This window comes from Gorilla gorilla, chromosome 23, assembly GCF_029281585.2.
Source record: "Gorilla gorilla gorilla isolate KB3781 chromosome 23, NHGRI_mGorGor1-v2.1_pri, whole genome shotgun sequence".
Taxonomy (NCBI): domain Eukaryota; kingdom Metazoa; phylum Chordata; class Mammalia; order Primates; family Hominidae; genus Gorilla; species Gorilla gorilla.
The window spans coordinates 33295341-33317804 of NC_086018.1; the positions used below are offsets into that span (position 1 = coordinate 33295341).

General features: G+C 45.7%; 2 protein-coding genes across 6 annotated transcripts in view; both read left to right on the forward strand.

Moving 5' to 3' along the window:
- HMGXB4 (HMG-box containing 4) overlaps positions 1–6259 on the forward strand; it is a 38350-nt gene extending 32091 nt beyond the window's left edge. For all 3 annotated transcript variants that reach the window (XM_004063373.5, XM_019018526.4, XM_055374512.2), the window contains 2 exons: positions 3449–3571; positions 4064–6259. In XM_004063373.5, coding sequence (XP_004063421.1) covers positions 3449–3571; positions 4064–4108 — 168 coding nt within the window. In that variant the 3' untranslated portion in view covers positions 4109–6259. The remainder of the gene's footprint in view (positions 1–3448; positions 3572–4063) is intronic.
- A 3868-nt stretch (positions 6260–10127) lies between these two features.
- Positions 10128–22464, forward strand: part of TOM1 (target of myb1 membrane trafficking protein) — a 50531-nt gene continuing 38194 nt past the window's right edge. The window contains exon 1 of one of the 3 annotated variants that reach the window (XM_004063375.5): positions 10128–10404. In XM_004063375.5, the coding sequence (XP_004063423.2) occupies positions 10353–10404 (52 nt within the window). In that variant the 5' untranslated portion in view covers positions 10128–10352. The remainder of the gene's footprint in view (positions 10405–22464) is intronic. The other 2 variants (XM_019018527.3, XM_055374515.1) reach the window with 2 other exon arrangements.

Here is a 22464-nt window from a genome sequence, read left to right on the forward strand (position 1 = left end):
TTGAATTTTTCTCTGCATTTCCAGCAAAGTCTTGAATATTCAATTGTATAGGAGATTAAGAGTTCCTCTGTTTTGAAAATAGGTAACAAATGGAGAAGTTAAGGTTCCCAGCTCTCCATTACTCTGCACTTAAATTATACAGTGCTATATGCCCTAGGGAGATTTTTGTCCTTTTAAGCTTCAATTTCAAAAATCACTTAACCTGCACAGCTGTCGTGTTTCATTTCTATTACCATATTCAATTTCTAACAATATTGTCCCCTTAGCTAACTCATTAGTATAGTAGTTCCGCTTTCCACCAAGTTCTAGTAAGACATTTCAGCAAAGAAGTCAGTCTAAGCTACTAAAGCCATTTTTAAGCTAAGAAATTAGTGTAGGAATGTAAAACTAATCACTTGCTTCAATGTGGAAATTGAATTATTCAACAAATAAAATGCCAGAGGCCACAAGAGCTGAAGCTATATCTAAATTCTTTGGCTAGTTTCTAAAAATTTAGCAGTAGTCAAAAGAACTTTAGCACCTTCATATAGGCTCGATATCTGAATGGATATAGATATTTCCAGAAGAAATATTCTATGACCTTACTTATTTTTCAGATTTAATCATTCTTACATTTCGTAAGAAGTTAGAAGTAAAAACGGTTTGTTTTAAGCATATTCTGAATTTTCCCAGATATTTCCATTTAGTTTAGTAAGTACAAAGTTCACCCTTTTAAAGTGCAGAATTTAGTGATTTTTAATATATTCACAGAATTGTGAATCACTACTATTTCATTCCAAAACATATTGTTACCCTTAAAAGAAACCCTGTACCAGCCAGGCGCGGTGGCTCACGCCTGTAATCCCAGCACTTTGGGAGGCCGAGGCAGGAAGATCATGAGGTCAGGAGATCGAGACCATCCTGGCAAACGTGGTGAAACCCCATCTCTACTAAAAATACAAAAAATTACCTGGGCGTGGTGGCGGGCGCCTGTGAGAGGCTGCGGCAGGAGAATGGCATGAACCCAGGAGGTGGAGCTTGCAGTGAGCCGAGATTGCGCCACTGCACTCCAGCCTGGGCGACGGAGCGAGACTCCGCCTCAAAAAAAAAAAAAAGAAAAAAAAAAGAAACCCTGTACCCATTAGCAATTATTCCCCATTCTCCCTCTAATCCACTTTTGGCCCGAATTTAATCATTTGCATAGATCTCTGCAATTTTATAATTTCCACATACCACTTAATACTATTACTTACTTTATAATTTTATTTAAATAAACTTGTCTTTGCTTTTACAGTGACATTCATGACATCTCAAGGGTTATATTCTATTTTTTTAATGTACATCATAATGGACATATAATTATCAAAATAATATGTTCAGTAGTAAATTAATGTTCATCATTTTAGCAGTAAAACTGGAACATACAATGCATAAGTTAGAAAATTAAGGCTAGAGGCCGAGCACTGTTGCTTGTTCCTGTAATCCCAGCACTCTGGGAGCCAAAGTGGGAGGATCACCTGAGGCTAGCAGTTTGAGACCAGCCTGGCCAACATGGCAAAACCCCGTCTCTACTAAAAATAAAAAAATTAGCCAGTTGTGGTGGTGCACACCTGTAATCCTAGCTACTTGTGGGGCTAAGGCAGGAGAATCGCTTGAACCAGGAGGTGGAGGTTGCAGTGAGCCGAGATCACACCACTGCACTCCATCCAGCCTGGGCAACAGAGTGAGACCCTGTCTCAAAAAAAATAAAAATAAAAATTGTGTGTGTGTGTGGCGTGTGGTGTGTGTATATCTTAAGAAAGTTAAAGCTAGAACCCAAATTGCAGAGGGACTTCATAGACATTCTGAAGTGTGTATACTTTACTGTTGGGGAACTACAGGGGTTTTTACAGTGGAAAGGGATGAGATCAGAGCTCTCATTTACTTTTCTCTGAGAATATCTTTTATTTTAGATTGGAAGTGAAAAGAGACCAGAATTGGGGAGAAGTTAAAACAATAATCCTAGTCTAGATGTGACAAAGATAAATTAGCTATAAATAAATATAGGGCAAAGGTAATGGAACAATATTACTAATTACTGACATTTTTGGGGTTTTAGCTATTATCTTCCCTGTATACTAACATTTTATTGAAGGCTCACTCACCCAGCTTTGGTTCAGAGTGCTTAATATGAATTATATCATTTAATTCACACTGCAGCTTTGTGAGGCAGAATTTGTTCCCCCCATTTTACAGAAGAATAAACAGACTTAAAGAGGTGAAGTCACTTTCTCTAGAGTTTAGCCCCTAAGTGGTAAAGCAGAGACTTGAATTTGGAATGTGACCTCAAGGTCCGGGTTCTTAACCTCTTACTGTACTGCTGCCCTCAGAAAGTATGGGGGGGGATGTTGACAAGGAGGATGAGGGAAAGGAAGAGTCAGTGATGGCTAGGCCTTGAGACTGGGCAGTTATGTGAATGGTGGTGACTTTGGCAGAGAAATGGATGCTCAAAGGAGGGCTAGATTTGGATGGGAAGGTTATTCTTCCTTACAGGAAGTTGAGATGGAGAAATATCCAAAAGGAGAGACCCAAAAGACAGCCAGAAATGCAATTTTGAAGATCAAGATGTTGGTAGTAATATTCATAATTACTGATATTTTTTGAGTACTTAACCATGTATTAAGCACCATCCCAAGTATATTATATCTATTATCTCAATCCCATCTGCTGCAGATGCTGTTAGTATCTTACAGGCACAGCATAGTAAGCAACCTGCCTAGGTACAAAACAGTGAGGAGTGGAGCCAGGATCTGGACCCGGGCAGTCTTGAATCCAGAGCTCATTTTCTTAAGGACTGTGCTGTGTTGCTTCCCAATATGACATATTCTCACACTGCTTCTAGTTAAAGCAGATTATACAAGAACTCAGCAGCAGCAACAGTCTTTCTTATCTCTTTGAATCACAAATAGACAATATGAATTACATAAAATGTTAAAATTTGAACCAAATTCACTTTGAGAGTGAACAACTCAACCTAGAAAAATTGTATAATCAGCTATCAAAAGCTACATACATGCAGGGTTGTAGGATTCTCATAGTAATCACATCTGAGCTATATTTGTCAAGTTTATAACAGATATACTTTGCATATATAGTCACAAATCTTACCAACAGCTCTCCAGAGTAGGTAAAGCATTTTTTACTATTCCTGTTAAGGAGACAGAAGTTAAGGATGTGAACTCCCCAAGGTCACACAGAAGGTAAGAAGATGGGCTAGGATTACGGAAAGGGAACATGGGAATGTGTTGTAAAAGTTTTCTTTCTAAACAACTTACAGAGTTATCAAAGTAAACTTTCCATTTCTGCTGTAAAGTTTCAAATTATAAGATTAGAACTGCCTAGGATTTAAAGTACTGTGTGAGGAAGTCAGCCCGAACACAGAGAGAGCATCAGGAGTGTGACTCAAGCAACAACCTCCTCTCCTTTTCAGGGTATGGTGGCTGTGTCTGGCAGTTTGTCAGTGCTTCTGGATTCCATTATCTGTGCCCTTGGCCCCTTGGCATGTCTCACCACACAACTACCTGAATTGAATGGCTGTCCCAAACAGGTCTTGGTGAGTTTTCCCTGGATTTTTAGAGTCAGATCCATTGGGCATCAGAGATGCCCTGCCTTAATGAGCACTGTCAGACACACATAAGGCTTTGTGACACACAGTGCTTCCTTCATCTGTTGGCCCATGGAACATGATGCTATATTATCAAATGCATGCTGTGCTTTCACTGAAACTAGAAAACAAGCCATTTACCAAAACAGTACTTAAGAAAGCAGCATTCTAGCCCTTGAGGTACTACAATTCCTGTGTTTTCTGTTTGCTATTCTGCACCCAAAGACAGTACAGGAATTGTTTCCCTCTTTTTTACTAGGATTAATGGGAGAAGTCAGCAGAAAAGTTCCTAGCATAACAAACAGCAGGATGCCGTCTTCATTCTCACCTGTTTTTCTAACTCCATTTGATTTTTCTTATCTCTCTCCTTGAACAAAGAAACATCTCTCAGGAAACCAAGGTACAGTACTCTTCAGTTGAACATTTTTCTTTGTTTTGCAGTCAAACACATTAGACAACATTGCTTACATCATGCCGGGACTGTGACAGCAAAGAATCCTGGGACAGAAACCTTATCCTACACCATTGCTGGTTTGTGTATATATGACTGTTCCAGATTCCTTCACTGGCCTCTGGGTGTAGGTTTTAAATTTTTATATCTATACATACATATATACATATATATATAATGTACAATATATACATACGACTGTAACTACTTTGCTTTTAATAATTTTATGAAATGGCAAAGGTTTAGCCAAGAGGAAATTTTGGCATGAATACAGGCTTGGGATTCTTTTTTCTCCTGTGGTGGATAAATCTGCCTTAAAAATCAATGTAACTTGGGGGCTGGGGGCTTGTTCTGGGTGCCAAGCGCATCTCTTTATGGACAGCTAAAATGTGATTATTTTCCAAGCTCAGTTGGACCTCCAGACCCATCACTGACCATTTGCCTTACCTGTCTTAGTCTGAAATGTAATAGGAAAGATAACGGGAAGATGCCAGTTGACTGAAAATTCAAAGCCTTTCAATTTGAAGTGACCTAGGTGGGAGGTGATAAAATTTGTTCCCTTTATAGTTATGGAGGTGGCTTAGGTGAATTGAGTAGAGGGTTCATTCCAATTCCTACTGTATAAGTGTCTGTGTCTCAAAATTTATTGTAATCATTGGTACCATTGGTGGCCTCAACAGAGGCCAAGGAGTTCTGTGAGCCCTGGCAGCAAAAAACACCTTGGGGGGTGAAGCTGTCAATGCCACCAGTTGGACCTCCATACATTCTGAGCTAACCCAGAATCTTTAGTCGGCAAAATTAAGTGCTGGTGTCCTTCACTGGCAGCATGAAGTTAGCCACCAAGTCCTCACAAGCCGTGCTGCTTAGTTGCTCGGTGGTTATGGATAAACTTTGCCCAGCATGATTTTTGGGTTCATCTTATCGGTTCCCCTGGTGGGCAGATACACAGTGTTCTGCATTCCACATGTAAGTGAATTGCAAAAACAAAACAAAACTCACTCTCTTGTAGGTTTATTTATGTGTGTGTGAATGTGTATTTTAATTATGTGTATTTAACTCTTTAAAATCTCTTAGATTTTAATTTATCCTGTAAATTTCTGTATATATAATTTAATAACAGAAGCCTCCACCAGCAACAGCATGTGGAAGATACAGATTTGTCATTTCTCCCTTCCGCCCTCCCTTCTTTCCTTCCTTCCTTCCCCGTTTCCTTCCCTCTTTCCTTCCTTCCTCCTGGTCTGTTCCAAAAACTCTGAATCATCTACATTTTAAGGTATTTTACCTCAAAAATGAATCATTGTGTTAGGATTCTAATTCTTTATAAAGAACTTCATGGGCTTCAATAATGTCTAGAAAGTAAAATAAAGAGGAATGTTACCATCCCCAGCTGCCCTTATTTCCAGAGAACCAGACGTTTCCCAGTTGGAAAGAAGACAGTTGAGCACTTCAGGATGGTTTTTAAATTTGGTGTGAGATTCTCTGCCAACACCAAGCTCTGAGTTAACTGTGCTTTCTTCTCCTGGCCCTGACAGAGCACTACAGCATCAAAGTAAATCTTTGGGGACAGTGTAGCCCATCTGCATCCTATTTAATTTCTTCCCTTCTCTCCACCAGTGTTGTCACAGGGCTATGTTGCTTAAAGGTAGTCTGGCTGCTGAATCCCTGCTCAGAGCAGTTTTAAGATTTAATTGGGAATACAGAGAAAGAAACAGGATTGTTTGAGAACCAAAATCAAGAGGAACAGAAATCTTAACTTGATTTCATGTGTTAGAACATTGTACCATGCCTCTTCTGTATCTGTGGAAGTTTCCTGTTTGACACAGGGTATCTAGGAGGGGCGGGGAAGACATGGATAGTGTAGGAAGACATTAATCCTAGCATTGTCATTTATATACATTAATGAAATCCTGATGAGGACCTGCTTTTTGTTTGTTTTCCTTTGAAACCCAGCCCTATTGTATTTGTATTTAAAATTTGTACACATTTGTATAATAATCTGTACCTTGTGGTATTTGGTACTATTAGAGGAAAAACTTTGGATTCAGACCTTCTTGGAGTTTTTATATCATTGTTTTATTTTGTTTTTTAAATAAATTCTAGTGGTTTGATCCAAATCCCATTACAGTTGTATAAAGAAATAAAATTTTGTACTTATATTATTAAAAATCACATTTTTAATATTTGTAGTCCAGTCTCAGCTGTCTTTTCCCTACTCACGATAATCATAGTTGCTATGAAATTATAAAACCTGTTTTTCACTCTATTCTACCATAATTTTCTTAAGAAAAAAATCAACCCACAATGGAGATTAAATTTCTTATCTTAGCCATTTTCTTAATATACTCCTTACTCTGCTTCTATTAACTTTTACATTGTAGAGGTTCTCATTTTCTCTTTTGCAAATTGCAAATTTAGTGAATCTGATAATTCCACCTCCATTTATTGGCAAATGAAACTATGTGCATTATGGTGTTGGCCTAAATCAAGAAAATGTTCATTAATCTTATATAAGGGTTGCATCTGAATCATGTGCTAAATGATACGTTTCAGTACTGTCCTGTTAGCATTACAGTAATGCTGTTGATAAGTTACTTAATCTTTATAGGCTTTCAAAGTCCCATCTATAGAATAGTGTTAAAGTCACTTCCCTGTCTGTAGACCTGCAGCCAGCCAGCCTGACATGAATGTTTAATAACATTATGAACATTGAATATATGGAGATATGACCTTTCAAGGTAAAAACTTCAGTGCAAACACAAGGTGTTAAAAGTCATAAATAGTGAAATAATATGATTAATTAAAAGGCTAATGTCTTACGGAAAGGCAGCAAGGAAGAGACTGCCATATCACTGAGTGACTATTAGAGTGATTTGCATACTTTGTCTCACTCATCCTCCGCCCAAAGCCTTAAGAATATTATCTCCCTTTATAGATGCGAAAAAGTACTTTTCCTAAGTTTATACTGCTAGTAAATGGCAAAGGCAGATTAAGAACAGTGAAACAGCTGACCCCTAACCCTAGGCTCTTTTCTACCCCAAGCTACTTTCAGATTTAAATCATGTCTATAATTCATCAGAATGCTTTCCATTATCTCAAGTCCTGAGCGAATGTGATTGTAGGAATGCTGTCTGAGATCTTTGCATTGTTCAGAATATCTAGCTGGCTTTCACTCTTGTCGTACTATTGTCTTTAAATTTTGAAGGCAAGGTATCTTGATTTTTGTCTGTAAGCACTTAAAGGATTTAATAGATTACATTTATGCAGACTGTCAATCTTAAGAAATTTGAACATTTTAACCCTCAGTAAGGCATGATATTAATTTTACTAAAACACTTAAAAAGTAAATTGAAACACTTTTTACTAAATCAGTTTGCTCCTTAGTAGCACACTTTTTAAAGACAGTTTTAATCAGTTTTATACTAACTTTAATGTTTGCCATTTACATCCCTATCTACTATGTTGATAAAATCCATATACTGGCCAGGTGCAGTGGCTCGTGTCTGTAATCCCAGCACTTTGGGAGACTAAGTCAGGAGGATCATTTGTGGCCAGGTGTTTGAGACCAGCCTGGAGAATATAGCAAAACCCCATCTCTACAAAAACTAAAAGATATTAGCCAGGTATGGTGGCATGCATCTGTAGTCCCACCTACTCAAGAGGCTGAAGTGGGAAGACACTTGAGCCTAGGAGATCGGGGCTACAGTGAGCTACAGTTGTACCACTGTACGCCAGCCTGGGTGACAGAGACTCTGTCTTTAAAAATAAATAAATAAATCCGTATACTTCCATTTCTGTTTCAGTAGCTATATAGTAATCAGTTTGCATGGAGGTTTTTTTTTTTTTTTTGAGACAGAGTCTCACTCTGTCTCCCAGGCTGCAGTGCAGTGGTGCAATCTCTGCTCACTGCAAGCTCCACCTACCAGGTTCACGCCATTCTCCTGCCTCAGCCTCCCTAGTAGCTGGGACTACAGGCGCCCACCACCACGCCCAGCTAATTTTTTCTATTTTTTTAGTAGAGATGGGGTTTCACCGTGTTAGCCAGGATGTTCTTGATCTCCTGACCTCGTGATCCGCCTGCCTGGGTCTCCCAAAGTGCTGTGATTACAGGTGTGAGCCACCGTGCCCAGCCTGCATGGAGTTTATGATTCCACTTCCTGTTTGGGGGCATGAGTTGTCTCTGTTTTTTTTTTTTTTTTTTTTTTTTTTTACCATGAATAAAGTTTACAAGAACTTGTTAAAAGCTTAAAGGAAGGGCCAGACATGGTGGCTCATGCCTGTAACCCAGGGCTTTGGGAGGCTGAGGTGGGAGGATCACTTGAGCTCAGAAGTTCAAGGACCAGCCTGGGCAACATAGTGAGACTTTGCCTCTAAAAATAAATAAATAAAGGTTAATGGAAGAATCCAAAAGAAGTTCATGCTAAACATAACTCCATATGACCAAGCAATAAGGTTAAGTGAAGAAAGACATGGAAAGTGCCTTGACCTGAAGGTCATCTTAAATGGCCTTCTCCCCGCTTATACTCCAAATACCATTACTGAAACATAGATCTATTTAAGCTTTCATATGCTAGTTACTGGGTTAGACAATAGTGGGGAGCAAAACAGAAATAGTAGCCCAGCCCCCAGGGACATCCAGACTCGTGGGGGCAAAGGCATTTGTGAACAGGTCTCATGAGTGTTGTGGAAACACTTCAAAGCAGTTTTTATATTGTACAGTAAAGACATCGGACCCCATGGCTGCTCAAACAAGTGAATCTACAGAGGTGATTAAGTTCTAATTTAGGTTTGTTTTTTTTTTTTTAAGACACAGCCTTACTCTGTCACCCAGGCTGGAGTGCAGTGGCACGATCTCAGGTCACTGCAACCTCTGCCCCGCTGGGTCCAAGCAATTCTCATGCCTCAGCCTCCCAAGCAGCTGGGACTACAGGCGTGTACCACCACACCTGGCTAATTTTTGTATTTTTAGTAGAGACGGCATTTTACCACGTTGGCTAGGCTTGTTTTGAACGCCTGACCTCAGGTGATCCACCTGCCTCAGCCTCCCAAAATGTTGGGATTACAGGCGTGAGCCACCACGCCTTGCTTAATTTAGGTTTTCTGTCATCCAAAATTTGTGCAGTCAATTTACTAGCCTTTCAGATTTAAAAACCACAAACATCACAATAAATACTTAAGCACCCACAGTAGCCAGACTACTAAGGCCATGGTTATTGTATTTTTGGAGTACATGCCAGAAGAAAAGGTCATAACCCATAGATAGGTATCTAGTGTGTAGGTGTCAGCAGACACACCACACACAGCCAGGAAGGCTGAAGAGATTAGAATCTCAACGCTGGGAAAGGCCTTTGAGATTCTTAGCTTGGGGTCCACGGTTGTACTTCAGGGACCCCAGAAACTCCCAGAGGTTATAAGCAAAATTGTATCGCTGCCTTTTTTCTTCAGAAAGGCTCATGGCTTTTGTCAAATTCTCAAAGGAGACTGTGACCTAAATAAAATATTTTTTAAAAACGGTTACGAGACCTTGATCTAATTCCAGTATCTAGAGAAAATGGGAGCTATGTTTGGCTCACACAGTAAATTTGTGGCAGAGACGGGTATTAAAGCCCCACTCGTGACTACATCTGTGCTTTCTGCCATCCTGGGCGCTAGAGGGAATTGCGCTGCAATTCATTAAATTGCCTCTCAGTCTCAACAGATGACAAACCCCTTGCCCTTGCCTCTGATTTAAGGTAAGATGATTTGGGCTGCGAGCAGGGTGCATCTTGGAGCGGGGAGACCTTGACATCAAACAGGAAGAGTCTTACCGGGACAAGGAGACAACAGCCCAGAGAGGCTGTCACCCAGTGTAGGTGTGCAGTCACAGTGAGGTCCCAAGGACTAAGGGCTATGACCCTAAGAGTCTCGGCTTCTGTGTAACTCACCCAAGTCACTTCCCTGGTCTACGACCCAGTTTCCCAAATGTGTAAAGGGTCCTTCAGACCTCGCCCTAAAAGGTCAGGGGCGTGGCTTAAAGAGGACCGCGCTTCCCCGGCCCCGACCCCAGACCCTACGTCGTGTGTGACGCCCGCCGCCGCCAAGGAAGCCGCAGTGAGGTCATCGCCCTCCGCCTCGGGGGCGGGACCCTGGCGTCTCAGGGCGGGGCTTGTGGTCGAGCTTCGCGGTGCCACCGCCCCGCCCACGCCTCCTCGCCGGCCTCCGAGTGCGTCACGTGACGGGTCGGTGGCGCTGGCGGTTGCTGTCAGCTGATTCCCGGGGTTGGTGGCAGCGGCGGTAGCAGCAATGGACTTTCTCCTGGGGAACCCGTTCAGCTCTCCAGTGGGACAGCGCATCGGTGAGTCCCTGGAGCCCCCCACAGTTCCGCCCCGGTGCTCCGCACCCAGCTTCGGTCCCCTGGGAAGCCTCCGGGTGCCTAGTCACGGAGGCAGGGAGGGCAACGAGGCTGGCGTGTAGCTCTCCGACCTGGCCCCGCCCAGCTTTCCTCCCACTCTTGATTGACAAGAACTTGGGCCATTAGGAAGCCTTGGCTTGTGATAGATGTATATGACAGCCAGTAGGTAAGGAGAGAGGGTGGGTCCGGATGCCCACGGCGCAGCCAATGTGCGTCTGCTGGGGTCCCCAATCGAGGGAGAAAGTTTTCGTGGTTAAAGGGACTGCGTGGTTGGCAGTGGCTGGGCCACTCTGCTGGGTCCCGCCGCCTGGGCTCTGGCCAGCTCCTTCCTGGCTCGTCGGGCCCTCCGGACACAGACACCTGAGAAGGGCTAGAAGTCCCTTCTCCCAGGACCGCGAAGCCCCGGGCTTGGCGTCTTGGGGCCGACTGGCCAGAGGGGCCCAGCGCCGGACAGCCCGCGGCCAGGCCTCACAGACCCGGGTCTCAGGACGTGTCCGCCTGGGCTCTTTTCTCGACCCAACCTCAAATGGACCCGCACAGACTCTCAGAACCTGAGCAGACAGTGGTCGGAGAAACCCTCCTGGTCAGCCCATCTCGGTGCTCCGTAGGTGGGGCAGCCGGGAACTCGGGCCAAGCCAAGCCCAGGGCACCTGGCGCCTGTCTGCTGGTCCGTGGTTCTCTGCACCCTGGTGACAGGATACTCACAGTTCTGTGACGCAGCCTCCCTGGGCCGAGGTTTCCTCACCTGTAATTGGCGGGCAATAATGGTCCCCACCTCCGTGGGCTTGTTGTGAAGATTAAATTCCTTAATAAATGTGAAATACTTAGAACAATGCCTGGTACATGGCCAGTGCCATATAAAAAAAACAGTTGTAATATTTATTATCACTGGGCTGGGCGCGGTGGCTCCCGCCTGTAATCCCAGCACTTTGGGAGGCCAAGGCGGGCAGATCGCTTGAGCCCAGGAGTTCGAGACCAGCCTGGGCAACATGGCGAGACCCCGTCTCTACAAAAAAAAAAAAAAAAATACAGAAATTAGCCGGGCGTGGTGGTGCGTGCCTGTGCACCCAGCCACTCGGTAGGCAGAGCTGGGAGGATTTATTGCATCTGGGAGGTCAGGGCTGCAGTGAGCCCTGATGGCGCCACTGTACTCCAGCCTGGACGACGCAGGGAGAGTCCATCTCTTGAAACACATACACATACACACACACACACGCACACATATATATAAAAATATACACATACAAACATACATATACATACACATACATATATATTATATGTATTTACACACACACGTTGTTCCTGAGATCACCAAGTGAAGGTTAGGAATCCCTGGAAATCGCTTGGCAGTAGGTCTCATAGGTGCTCATTCTTGGGCACCAACACCATGAGAACCGCCATGCCTTCACCCAAACAGCCACACTTCTCCGGAGGATGGTTTGGGTGTTCCGCATTCTTGCATGAAGAAACCATCGCATTACCGTGAAATTACTCTTCATCTTTTTTGATGACGACTTTTCGTCCTAAGTCCAGACTGGGAAAACTTTAAGATGAGACATATTTTCCATTCTTACTGTCTTGCCAAACCTCACGAAAGCTTGTCGACCCGGCTCTGTGTTGTAATCGCCACCGTGGCTGTTGGTGGCTCTTCCGAGGTTTTGTAATCAATGCTCTCCAAGGGGGAGGTGGCAGTCCGGGATTTACACACCAGGAAGCTCCTGAACCAGGGAGAGGAACTGCCCTCTCAAAGGACCCCTGCCCTCCCCTGGACACACACCCACCCCACAGTGAGTCATGGTTTTTTGGAGCTGAAAAGAGAAGGCAGCTCTCCTCTCATCTTTATTTCTCTGACTACAGAAACCACTGCTTTTATCACATGCCAAGTTTAAGACTTACTACTTAAAAATAAACAAGTAAATAAAAGACCTGGCTTCAAAGTCAGCCACATACTCTTAAGGCTTTCTGGAAAAGCTCACCTGGGTTCTGGATTTCAGCTAATCAAAGCAAACTTCTCTTCTTACCTTGAAGGGTTGCCTTTCTTGGGCAAGAAATACTTCTGTGCAAAGAGAATGCTACTAAATCATAATACCTTAAAGCACAAATGGAATTTTACAGGTAAAAGAGCCTTACCTTGGGGATCTTCTAACCCAGTGGTTCTCATCAGAATTCCTAGGAGGGCTCGTTAAATAATGTCTGGGCCCCAACCCCAGAGTTGCTGACTCTCTAGTTCTGCGGTGGGACTCTAGAATGTGAATTTCTTTTTTTTTCTTTTTCTTTTTCTTTTTTTTTTTTTTTTTTTTTTTGAGACGGCGTTTCGCTCTTGTTGCCCAGGCTGGGGTGCAATGGCATGATCTTGGCTCACTGCAACTTCCGCCTCCCGGGTTCAAGCGATTCTCCTGCCTCAGCCTCCCAAGTAGCCGGGATTACAGGCACGCTCTGCCACACCCGACTAATTTTGTATTTTTAATAGAGATGGGGTTTCTCCATGTTGGCCAGGCTGGTCTCAAACTCCTGACCTCAGGTGATCCACCCACCTCGGCCTCCCAAAGTACTGGGATTACAGGCATGACCACCGTGTCCGGCCTAGAATGTGAATTTCTGATGAGTTCCCAGGTAATGCTAATGCTGTTCCAGGCCATCCCCTTCATTTTACACTGGCGGAGACTAAGGTCCAGAGAGGGGAAAGTGGAGGCTGTGACTCATCCAAGACCCCAGTAAATTGACAGCAAAACTGAGCCATTGAAGTTTAAACCAAAGCTGAAGAGGCTCCAAAAGTAGAATTAAGAGTTTGAGTTAATCCCCTCAGTATTCCATATTCTTTTAGATAAAGAGGCGGAGGAAGTACTGCTCACTGGCTGTGATTACTGATGACATAGTATAGCTGCTTATAATTCTGTAAACCAGGCCCTTCCTTGCTGCAGGAGTACCATCTCTTCTCAAGCCTGCCGACTCCCATGCCCTTGTTGATGGTAGAGCTGTAGAGCCATATGGAATTGACATCCCTCAGATGGTGATTCTAATGATGCTAATCAGGAATGAGTGTCAGTCACTGGAATCACAAAGTTCTCATCCACCTCCCCTCCCAACACACACACACACACACACACACACACACACACACCCCTTTGTGCTTGCCGGTCCCTCTGCCTGGGTTGCTTGCTCCTGTGCCCCCACTGAGGAGCTCCAGATCACCCTTCAAAGTACAGGGCATCATCACCTCCTCCCTAAGGCCTGCCCCAAGCCCGACGTTGCTCTTTTACTCTCCCTTTATCCTAGATCCTCAGGCCCCCTTGCCCTATCACTTTGGGCTCTGAATCTCCACTTCCTCCTTGGTAGAATGTTATTAACAGCATCTGCCTCACAGGGTGGTTGCTGGAATGAAACAAGATAGTCCTCTGAGAGTGTCTGGCACAGTGTGAGTGTATGGAAACGTTAGCCCTTCCCATCATCATCACCATCATCATTTTTATTATTTCTTTTTTTTTTTTTTTTTTTTGAGACAGAGTCTCAAAAAAGGCTGGAATGCAGTGGCACAGCCTCAGCTCACTGCAACCTCTGCCCCCCAGGTTCAAGCGATTCTCCTGCGTCAGCCTCCCGAGTAGCTGGGATTAGAGGTGCACACCACCATGCCCGGCTAATTTTTTGTATTTTTAGTAGAGATGGGGTTTCACCATGTTAGCCAAGCTGGTCTTGAACTCCTGACCTCAAGTGATCTAGCCACCTCAGCCTCCCAAAGTGCTGGGATTACAGGTGTGAGCCACCACGCTTGGCTTACTTTTATTATTTCTACCCTCATTATACTAATATGCCACCGTCCCGCTCTGTTAGTGGTTGTGCATGTCTGTCTCCACAGCTAGGCTGAACTTCTTGAGAGCAGGAACTGTGCCTTATTTCTCCAGACCCTCAGCACCTAGCACGGTGCCTGGCACATAGCAGGAAGGAGGAAGGGAGAAAAGGAAAGTAACATTTTGTGAGCAAATACCATAATAACTCTGCCAGGTATTCTGCTAGCGTCCTGGGTATTAATCTCATGGTGACCCTGTGCGGTTTTGCTATTTTTTTCCCATTTCGCCAAAAGTCAAAGAGAAAGCATCGCTTTCCAGGGTTCCACAGCCACTCAAGGTCAGAATCCAAACCCAGATCTTCTTTTGTACCCTCACCACACTGCCTCGAGCTGCCCAGTGCTTCTTTTGAATTGATGTCTGTCCCACCCTCCAAGAGCCACAACTCTTGTTCTACCCTCAGATAAGGACATGTACATGGGTCTCACACTTGCAGGCCCCTCTCCCTCATCGATGAGTAGGGGAGCTTCCCAAGGGCAGCACCTGTAGCTGAGAGGATTCCAGATCCTTTGTACCAGCTGGTGTTGTCACAGCCCTCTTCTTTCAAGGATTTCAAACCCTTTCCAGATATTCTCTGCAGACAAATCTTACTGGCTCTGTTTTGTTTTTTGTTTTGTTTTGTTTTGTTTTGAGACAGAGTCTCACTCTGTCGCCCAGGCGGGAGTGCAGTGGTGCGATCTCGATTTTGGCTCACTGCAAGCTCCGCCTCCCGGGTTCACGCCATTCTCCTGCCTCAGCCTCCCGAGTAGCTGGGACTACAGGCGCCCGCCACCACACCTGGCTAATTTTTTGTATTTTTAGTAGAGACGGGGTTTCACCGTGTTAGCCAGGATGGTCTCGATCTCCTGACCTCATGAACTACCCACCTCGGCCTCCCAAAGTGCTGGGATTACAGGCGTAAGCCACTGCGCCCGGCGTACTGGTTCTGTTTTATAGACAGATATCAAGAATCCCATTTTCCATTTCTGGCTGTCAGCTTACCCCTAAGCACTTGGAGTCCAAATCCTAGCTGACTGCCGACAGTAACAGTAAGTTGCAAACAACAGAGATGGTAAATATGGGCAGTCCCTGGGGATGAGCCTCAGTGGTTGGGGTGGTGGGAGCTGGGTGTGAGGGGAGAAGAGCCCAGAGCCTGAAGACTGAGCCCTGGAGGGGAAAAGTGAAAAAGTCTGAGAGAGCTGTCTTTGAATCCACAAAAGCCAAGCCAGAGGAGCCACAGGAAGGAATCACAGAAGTGAGAGACCACTTCAGGCCCTTGGGGGCCAGCTGGGGAATGATGGGCTGGAAAGTGGACACTTAAGCGATGTTGAGGAGACACCAGGCTGGGAGGCAGGACACCTGGTTCCAGCTCTGGTTCTGCTCCTAACTATGTCACGGTCCCTCTCCATTGCCCATCTCCCCTATTGGCAACACAGAGGTGCTGTCATTCTCCCCCTGCTTCCCAGAGGATTGGTAAGGAACGACAGAGGTCATATATAGGGACAGAGAAGGGTTGATGCCAGAGGGAAGAAAGAAACTGATGGCGGGCCAGGCACAGTGGCTCACGCCTGTAATCCCAGCACGTTGGGAGGCCGAGGCGGGTGGATGACGAGGTCAAGAAATCGAGACCATCCTGGCCAACGTGGTGAAACCCTGTCTCTACTAAAAATACAAAACTTAGCTGGACGTGGTGGCACACGCCTGTAGTCCCAGCAACTTGGGAGGCTGAGGCAGGAAAATTACTTGAACCCGGGAGGCGAAGGTTGCAGTGAGCCAAGATCACGCCGCTGCACTCTAGCCTGGTGACAGAGCGAGACTCAATCTCAAAAAAAAAAAAAACTGATGGCTGCTGGGGAGGACTGATAGAACTGAATGTGCAGGGCTCCAAGGGCAGAGTGTGTGGTTACAGGAATAAGCAGTTCGGTTTCAGTATAAATAGCTATCCCCAGAGCCTTGCAAAGATGGAACTGGCTGCCTTGTTCAGTAGTGAGCTCCCCACCACTGGAGCTGTGAAGACAGAAGCCGGGGTGGGCAGGGCGACTATAAAGAGGATTCCTGTGTTGGTTAGCAGAGTGGACTAGACCAGGGTCAGTGAGCTTTTTCTATAAAGGGCCAGATAGTAAATACTTGTGGCTTCGTGAACCAGATGGTCTCTGCTGCAACTACCCAGTTCTGCCATTATAGCACAAAAGCAGCTACATAGGCCATAGGTAAATGAATGAGAATGACTGTGCTCCAATAAAACTATTTATGGGCAATGAAATTTGAATTTCACATAATTTTCACATATCATGAAATATTATTATTCTTCAGCTTTTTTTTTCCCAACTATTTAAAAATATAAAGACCATCTGTAGCTCGAGGACCATACAAAACAGACTGAGTTTGGCATATGGGTTCGTAGTTTGCTGACTTCTGAATCGGAGCAGCTGGCCAGAGGCAGAATGATGGAGCACACTGTTCCTCAAAGTGGGGCACCAGAGCACCCACACTGGGGATGCTTGAGGGTGCTTATCCCCACAGTGTGCCCGTGTGAGCCCTAATATCTTGAAGCTTCTGTTTCCTGATCCGTAAGTACAGGACCCACATTAGAGCCCCAAGTTTCTGTCTTGAGGATGACAGAGCTTTGTCTAGAAAGGGCTTTGTATCAGCTGTACACATATTAGTAGAGCCCAGGGTGAGCTTGAGTCAGACTGAATGGTCTGAGTCCTGGTTCAGTCCTCACCAGCTTTGTTACCAGGAGCAAGTTACTTAACCTCTCTGTTCTTCAATGTCCTCGTCTGTACAATGAGGATAATAATAGCGCCTATCAGATAGGGCTGTCGTGTTGTTGTGCTATAAAGCACTTCCTGCCAGACAGGAAGTCTCTGTAATTATTAGCTGTTGTGATTTTTCACAGGTGTTATCATTCCTGGGACCCAGTCTAAGTTAGTAGCCAAGCTAAGTGCCAGCCCAAGATTCTGACTCCAGTGCAGCCTTTGTGATGGTCTTTGTGTCCCTGGCAAATGAGCAGTCACTGGCTGGGTGGCCACCACATTCACAGACAGGTCAGGTTTCAGGCTGTGGGGAGGAGCAGATTCTTACTTGGAAATTAAGGCCTTTGCCTGCCCCTATGGATAGAACTGGTGAATAGGTTTTATTCCCTTAGTGAGCTCAAAGAAATAAGAGTATAGTCCCAGACTTCCACTCTTCTGGTTTTAGAAAAAAAAAAAACCCAAACCCTCAGTGTCTCCTAATTAGCTTGAGGCCATCACCCCATGAGAAGCAGGGGGATTCAGGACGGTTTAACTCTTTACTGCCTTACTAAGGAGATCTTGATCTAGGCCAGTGCCCTCCAAACTTCTGTCTTTCATGTAGCTCCTTTGTGATTTGTGTCTGCCCCCATGCCACCTTCATTATTTTCGTAGGGTTTTCTTTTCATTAGCTTATCTGTTAAAATTTGACCTCATCCTATGTAATTATATCCATGAAATCATGGCTTTGATGTTCGTGTTTTTTTTCCTATCCTGCATTAAAGTAAATAATGCAGGAGAGGAAAAATTTAATGTCCCTCTAAAAATGTCTTTAAGTTTGCCCATGAGCCCACCTGGCGTGATCCCAGGTAGCTCATTTTGATCACTGGGACGTAAGCAGCCTGAAATGGGGTCACAGCTTAGTCTCCGCATCAGAAGAGCTGGGTTCAGGTGCCAGCTCCGCCCCTTCCCGGCTGTGTCCCCCAGGTCTCCACCTCAAGGGACACGGGAAACTTAGAAGTTGATAGAGCACTGCAAAGTGCGGTGGAGAACCACTGTGCAAGCCCTGAGGAGGGGAACTGGGCCTCGCTCCTGCTGGGGAAGGTAGAGAAGGGAAGGATGGAGCCTGGAGTCTTCCCAGAAGGGAAGGACGGAGCCAGGGGAGAAGGGAGGGGGAGAGAAGAACTAGCCAGACCACAGGGGCTGAGACAGACAGAGAATTTAGGGACAGACAGAGGGGTCTACTGTTTGAACTTGTTTGTGTTGGTGCAGTATAAACCCTGTAGTGGTTAACTTTATGTGTCAACTTGGCTAGGCCAGGGGAGAAAGATATTTGGTCAAACATTATTTTAGATGTTTCTGTGAACGTATGTCTTAGATGAGATTAACATTTAAATCACCAGACCCGCGTAAAGCGTATTGCCCTCAATAATGTGGGTGGGCCTCGTCCAATCAGTTGAAGGCCTGAATAGAAAAAGACTGACCTCCCTAGAACAAAAGGGAACTTGGCCAGCAGGCTCCCCTTGTCCTTGCACTTGGACAGCATCTGTTCCCTGGATCTCCAGCCTGCCAGCTCACCCTACAGATTTTCAACTTGCTAAGCCTTCACACCTGCATAAGCCAATTCCTTAAGCGCTCGCTCTTTCTCCTGTGTGTCTGTCTGTCTCTCTCTCTCTCTCTTTCTGCTAGTTCCTTTTCTCTCTTTTTTTTTTTTTTTTTTTTTTTTTTTGAGACGGAGTCTCACTCTGTTTCCCAGGCTGGAGTGCAGTGGGGCAGTCTTGGCTCACTGTAACCTCCACCTCCCAGGTTCAAGCAATTCTCCTGCCTCAGCCTCCTGAGTAGCTGGGACTACAGGCACGTGCCACCACACCTGGCTAATTTTTATATTTTTTGTAGAGGCAGAGTTTCACCATGTTGGCCAGGCTGGTCTTGAACTCCTGACCTCGTGATCCGCCTGCCTTGGCCTCTCAAAGTGCTAGGATTACGGGCATGAGCCACCACACCCAGCCTAGTTCCTTTTCTCTAGAGATCCCTGACTAATACAAACCCCACTCCACCCCTGACCATCCAGATTGTCAGCAACACCTTTTACACTCCCAAGTGGGGAGTGAAAACAAATGCCATCTGTACCTCAGCCAGCCACTTCAAGCCTCTGCCTTCACACACAGCCTCACTTCTTCTTACCTGGGGAGTTTTAGAAAACCTTTCTTTATCTCACTGACATTTCCTTTTGTTAGGTACTATAGTTAGTTACATCGACTTTAACATTGTGGGTTGCGGAAGCAATACCCTCTGTAAGGTATTTTAGGGTTTCTCTTGTGGTTTATGGTTAAAAAAAATACAGGGGAGAGGCAGCCAGGGTTTTGAGGAAGGGTGGCTCAGCAAATTAGCAGATGGATGGAACTTTCCACGCTGGGTCTGGAAAGAGTTATTCCTTTGGAAAATAGTTTTCAAGACAAGTTTCTGGCTGTAAAAAAAATGGCTTCTGCATATTTGTGATTTAAAAATCTCTTATGGGGTGCTTGAAATTCTCAATCATGTTGTGGTTGATATGTTTGTAGAGGATAGCATTTATTTTGGTGCTTGAAATGTATACTCTCCTCCTCACACATCCCTGGAAGGTGAGTGCTTTGGTCATCTTTATTCTGTAGAGGAGGAACTGAGGCACAGAGAGGCCGAGGAGTTACCCAGGCTCACACAGCTGGTAGGTGCTGGAGTCTGGGCAGGATTTGTCTGTGTCTGCATCCCATCCTCCCAGCTTTTCCATCTCATCGATTCCCCCTTAGAACTGAAAGAGGCCGGGCGCAGTGGCTCACACCTGTAATCCCAGCACTTTGGGAGGCCAAGACAGGCAGATCGCCTGAGGTCAGGAGTTCAAGACCAGCCTAGCCAACATGGTGAAACCCCATCTTTACTAAAAATACAAACATTAGCTGGATGTGGTGGTGGGCGCCTGTAATCCCAGCTACCCTGGAGGCTGAGACAGGAGAATTGCTTGAACCCGTGAGGCGGAAGTTGCAGTGAGCCAAGATCGTGCCACAGCACTCCAGCCTGGGCAACAGAGTGAGACTCCATCTCAAAAAAAAAAAAAAAAAAAAGAGAACTGAGAGACCTGCTGGGTTTCCCTTTGAGTGACAACATCTGTGTCCATCTAGAATGAATTCGTTCAGTAGTGGCTCCTTCTGTATTTCTGCCTAACCTTCTTGACCACATTGGTTTCATCCTCGTGCTTGCATTCTCACGGTAGGAAGCACAGGTGAAAGTACCAACTGTCTGTGTCTCTGTTACCAAGAAAGCAAAACCTTCCCCAGGAGCCGCCCAAGAGACACCCACTTCCATCTCTGTGGCCAGAAGTCCCAGGACTACTTCTGGCTGCAAGGGGGTCTAGAAAAGCTAAATGCTGTGAGCCCAGGGGGAGCATCTTCCACAACTATTGGAGTCAGCTCCACATGGTAGGGTTAATAAAAATTTCACATAGTCACTGAGTACAGTAATAGAAATACAGTATCTAGCAAGGACAGGTAAGTGTGGCGTGTGGGTTCCCACACTGCATTTCCAGATGGACAGCATGGCTGGCCTATATCCAGAGGGGTTGGTCAGAATAGTGAAGGCTCTGGAGATCATTATCAGAGTGGAGTGGTCACAGGTCCTGAGGATGTTGGAGGACAGATTAAGGAGGGACGTGGTACTTTTTAAAAGTATTCAAAGGGTCACGGTGGCTCACACCTGTAATCCCAGCACTTTGGGAGGCCAAGACGGGTGGATCACGAGGTCAAGAGATCGAGACCATCCTGGCCAATGTGGTGAAACCCTGTCTCTACTAAAAATACAAAAATTAGCTGGGCATGGTGGCACACGCCTGTAGTCCCAGCTACTCGGGAGGCTGAGCGAGGCAGGTGAACTTCAACCCAGTAGTTGGAGGTTGCAGTGAGCCGAGATCGTGCCACTGCACTCCAGCCTGGGCAACAGTGAGACTCTGTCTCAAAAAAAAAATGTATTCAGAGGATTGCAAGTTGGAAGAAAGATTAGGATTTCCACACAATAGCTAGTAAGGGATCAATGAGTGCCCAAGTGTGGAGGTGTTTCATTTACACTGTTATAAAGGTTTATTGTGCTGGTGAATACAGCCTCATCTTTCATTCAGTCATTCAGCAAACAGGTACTGCAGGTTTATCATGGCCCAGGTCCCATCTGGGGTAGACAGTTAGACCATTCGTGAGCTATAACCGCCACCCTTAAAGAGCTCACAGACTCCTGGGAGAGAGAGATGTAGAAACAAAGAGATCGCCCAACAGAGTTATTTTAATCACTCCACTAAGCAGTGCTTAGAGTTGTGGTCTGTGGAAAATGCTACTGGCTGCTAGCTGGAAGGAATAGGCCCTGGCGGGGTGGGGGGTGTCAGGGCGGACTCCACCAGGAGATCTGACCTTTGATCTGGGCTTAGGAGCACGAGTTGAGATGGGGAGGAGCACATTTCTTCCTGGAAGAAGGGCAGCATGTTCAGAAGCGCAGAAGCCTGAGGAGGGTGATGGGGTGGCTGCGGGCAGTCAGCTGAGCTGGTGAGTGGGAGTGGGAGGAAGGACTGGGCCAGGTCTCAGTGCCGGCTCCCAAGGGCTTCATTGGAGCCCGGTGCCTTCAGGTCCATGCCGTAGTTGTCCACCGCGGAGCAGTCCCGTGGGAAGGCCAGGGCAGCTGGACCTCACTCCTTAAAGAGGAATATTAATCACGAATACTTTGAGCTGCAGGTAACAGGATACCCAACCAGCAGAGTCTGAAACCACCACAACAACGCACTTTGTTTACCTAGCAAGAAGCCTGAAGGTTGGCAGTTTCAGGGTGGGTTTGACAGCTCCACGATGTCTCAAAACAGCCAGACTCTTTCTTGTTCTGTCCTTAGCCTGGTGGCTAATCAGTGAAATACAGTGATTCTTGTTCTGGGAAGGCAAGGTAGGCAGGGGCAGTCAGCATCGAACTGAGCACCTAGGCAGTGTGGAGCCTCAGTTGGTCATTCCAAAAGTATGTAATGCCCCCCTCTGCTCTGTTGCACCAGAAGGTGGGTCCCAGAAGGGTCTGCCCCAGGCAGGCAGAGGCAGTCTTCACGGGGACAGAGCAGAGTGGAGAGCACACGAGTTTGGAGCACGCAGGCCTGGCTTTGCATCTAGCAAGTCACAAACCTCTGCACATTGGCTGCCCCCATGACAGTCGGGGATGTGGGGAGGTGACACAAATGGAGGTCCTCCAAGCATCCTGCACAGGCTGACACTTCTTCACTGAATGATGGCTGTCATTGTTCTCCATGATGTTGTTGTTGTCATGGTGCAGGATGAGGAGTGACACGGTCTACCCAGAAGGAGGCACCACTGAGGAGCCAACCCTGGGTGGGGCTTAGAAGATGAGGGGAGTTCGGCTGGGCACGGTGGCTCATGCCTGTAATCCCAGCACTTTAG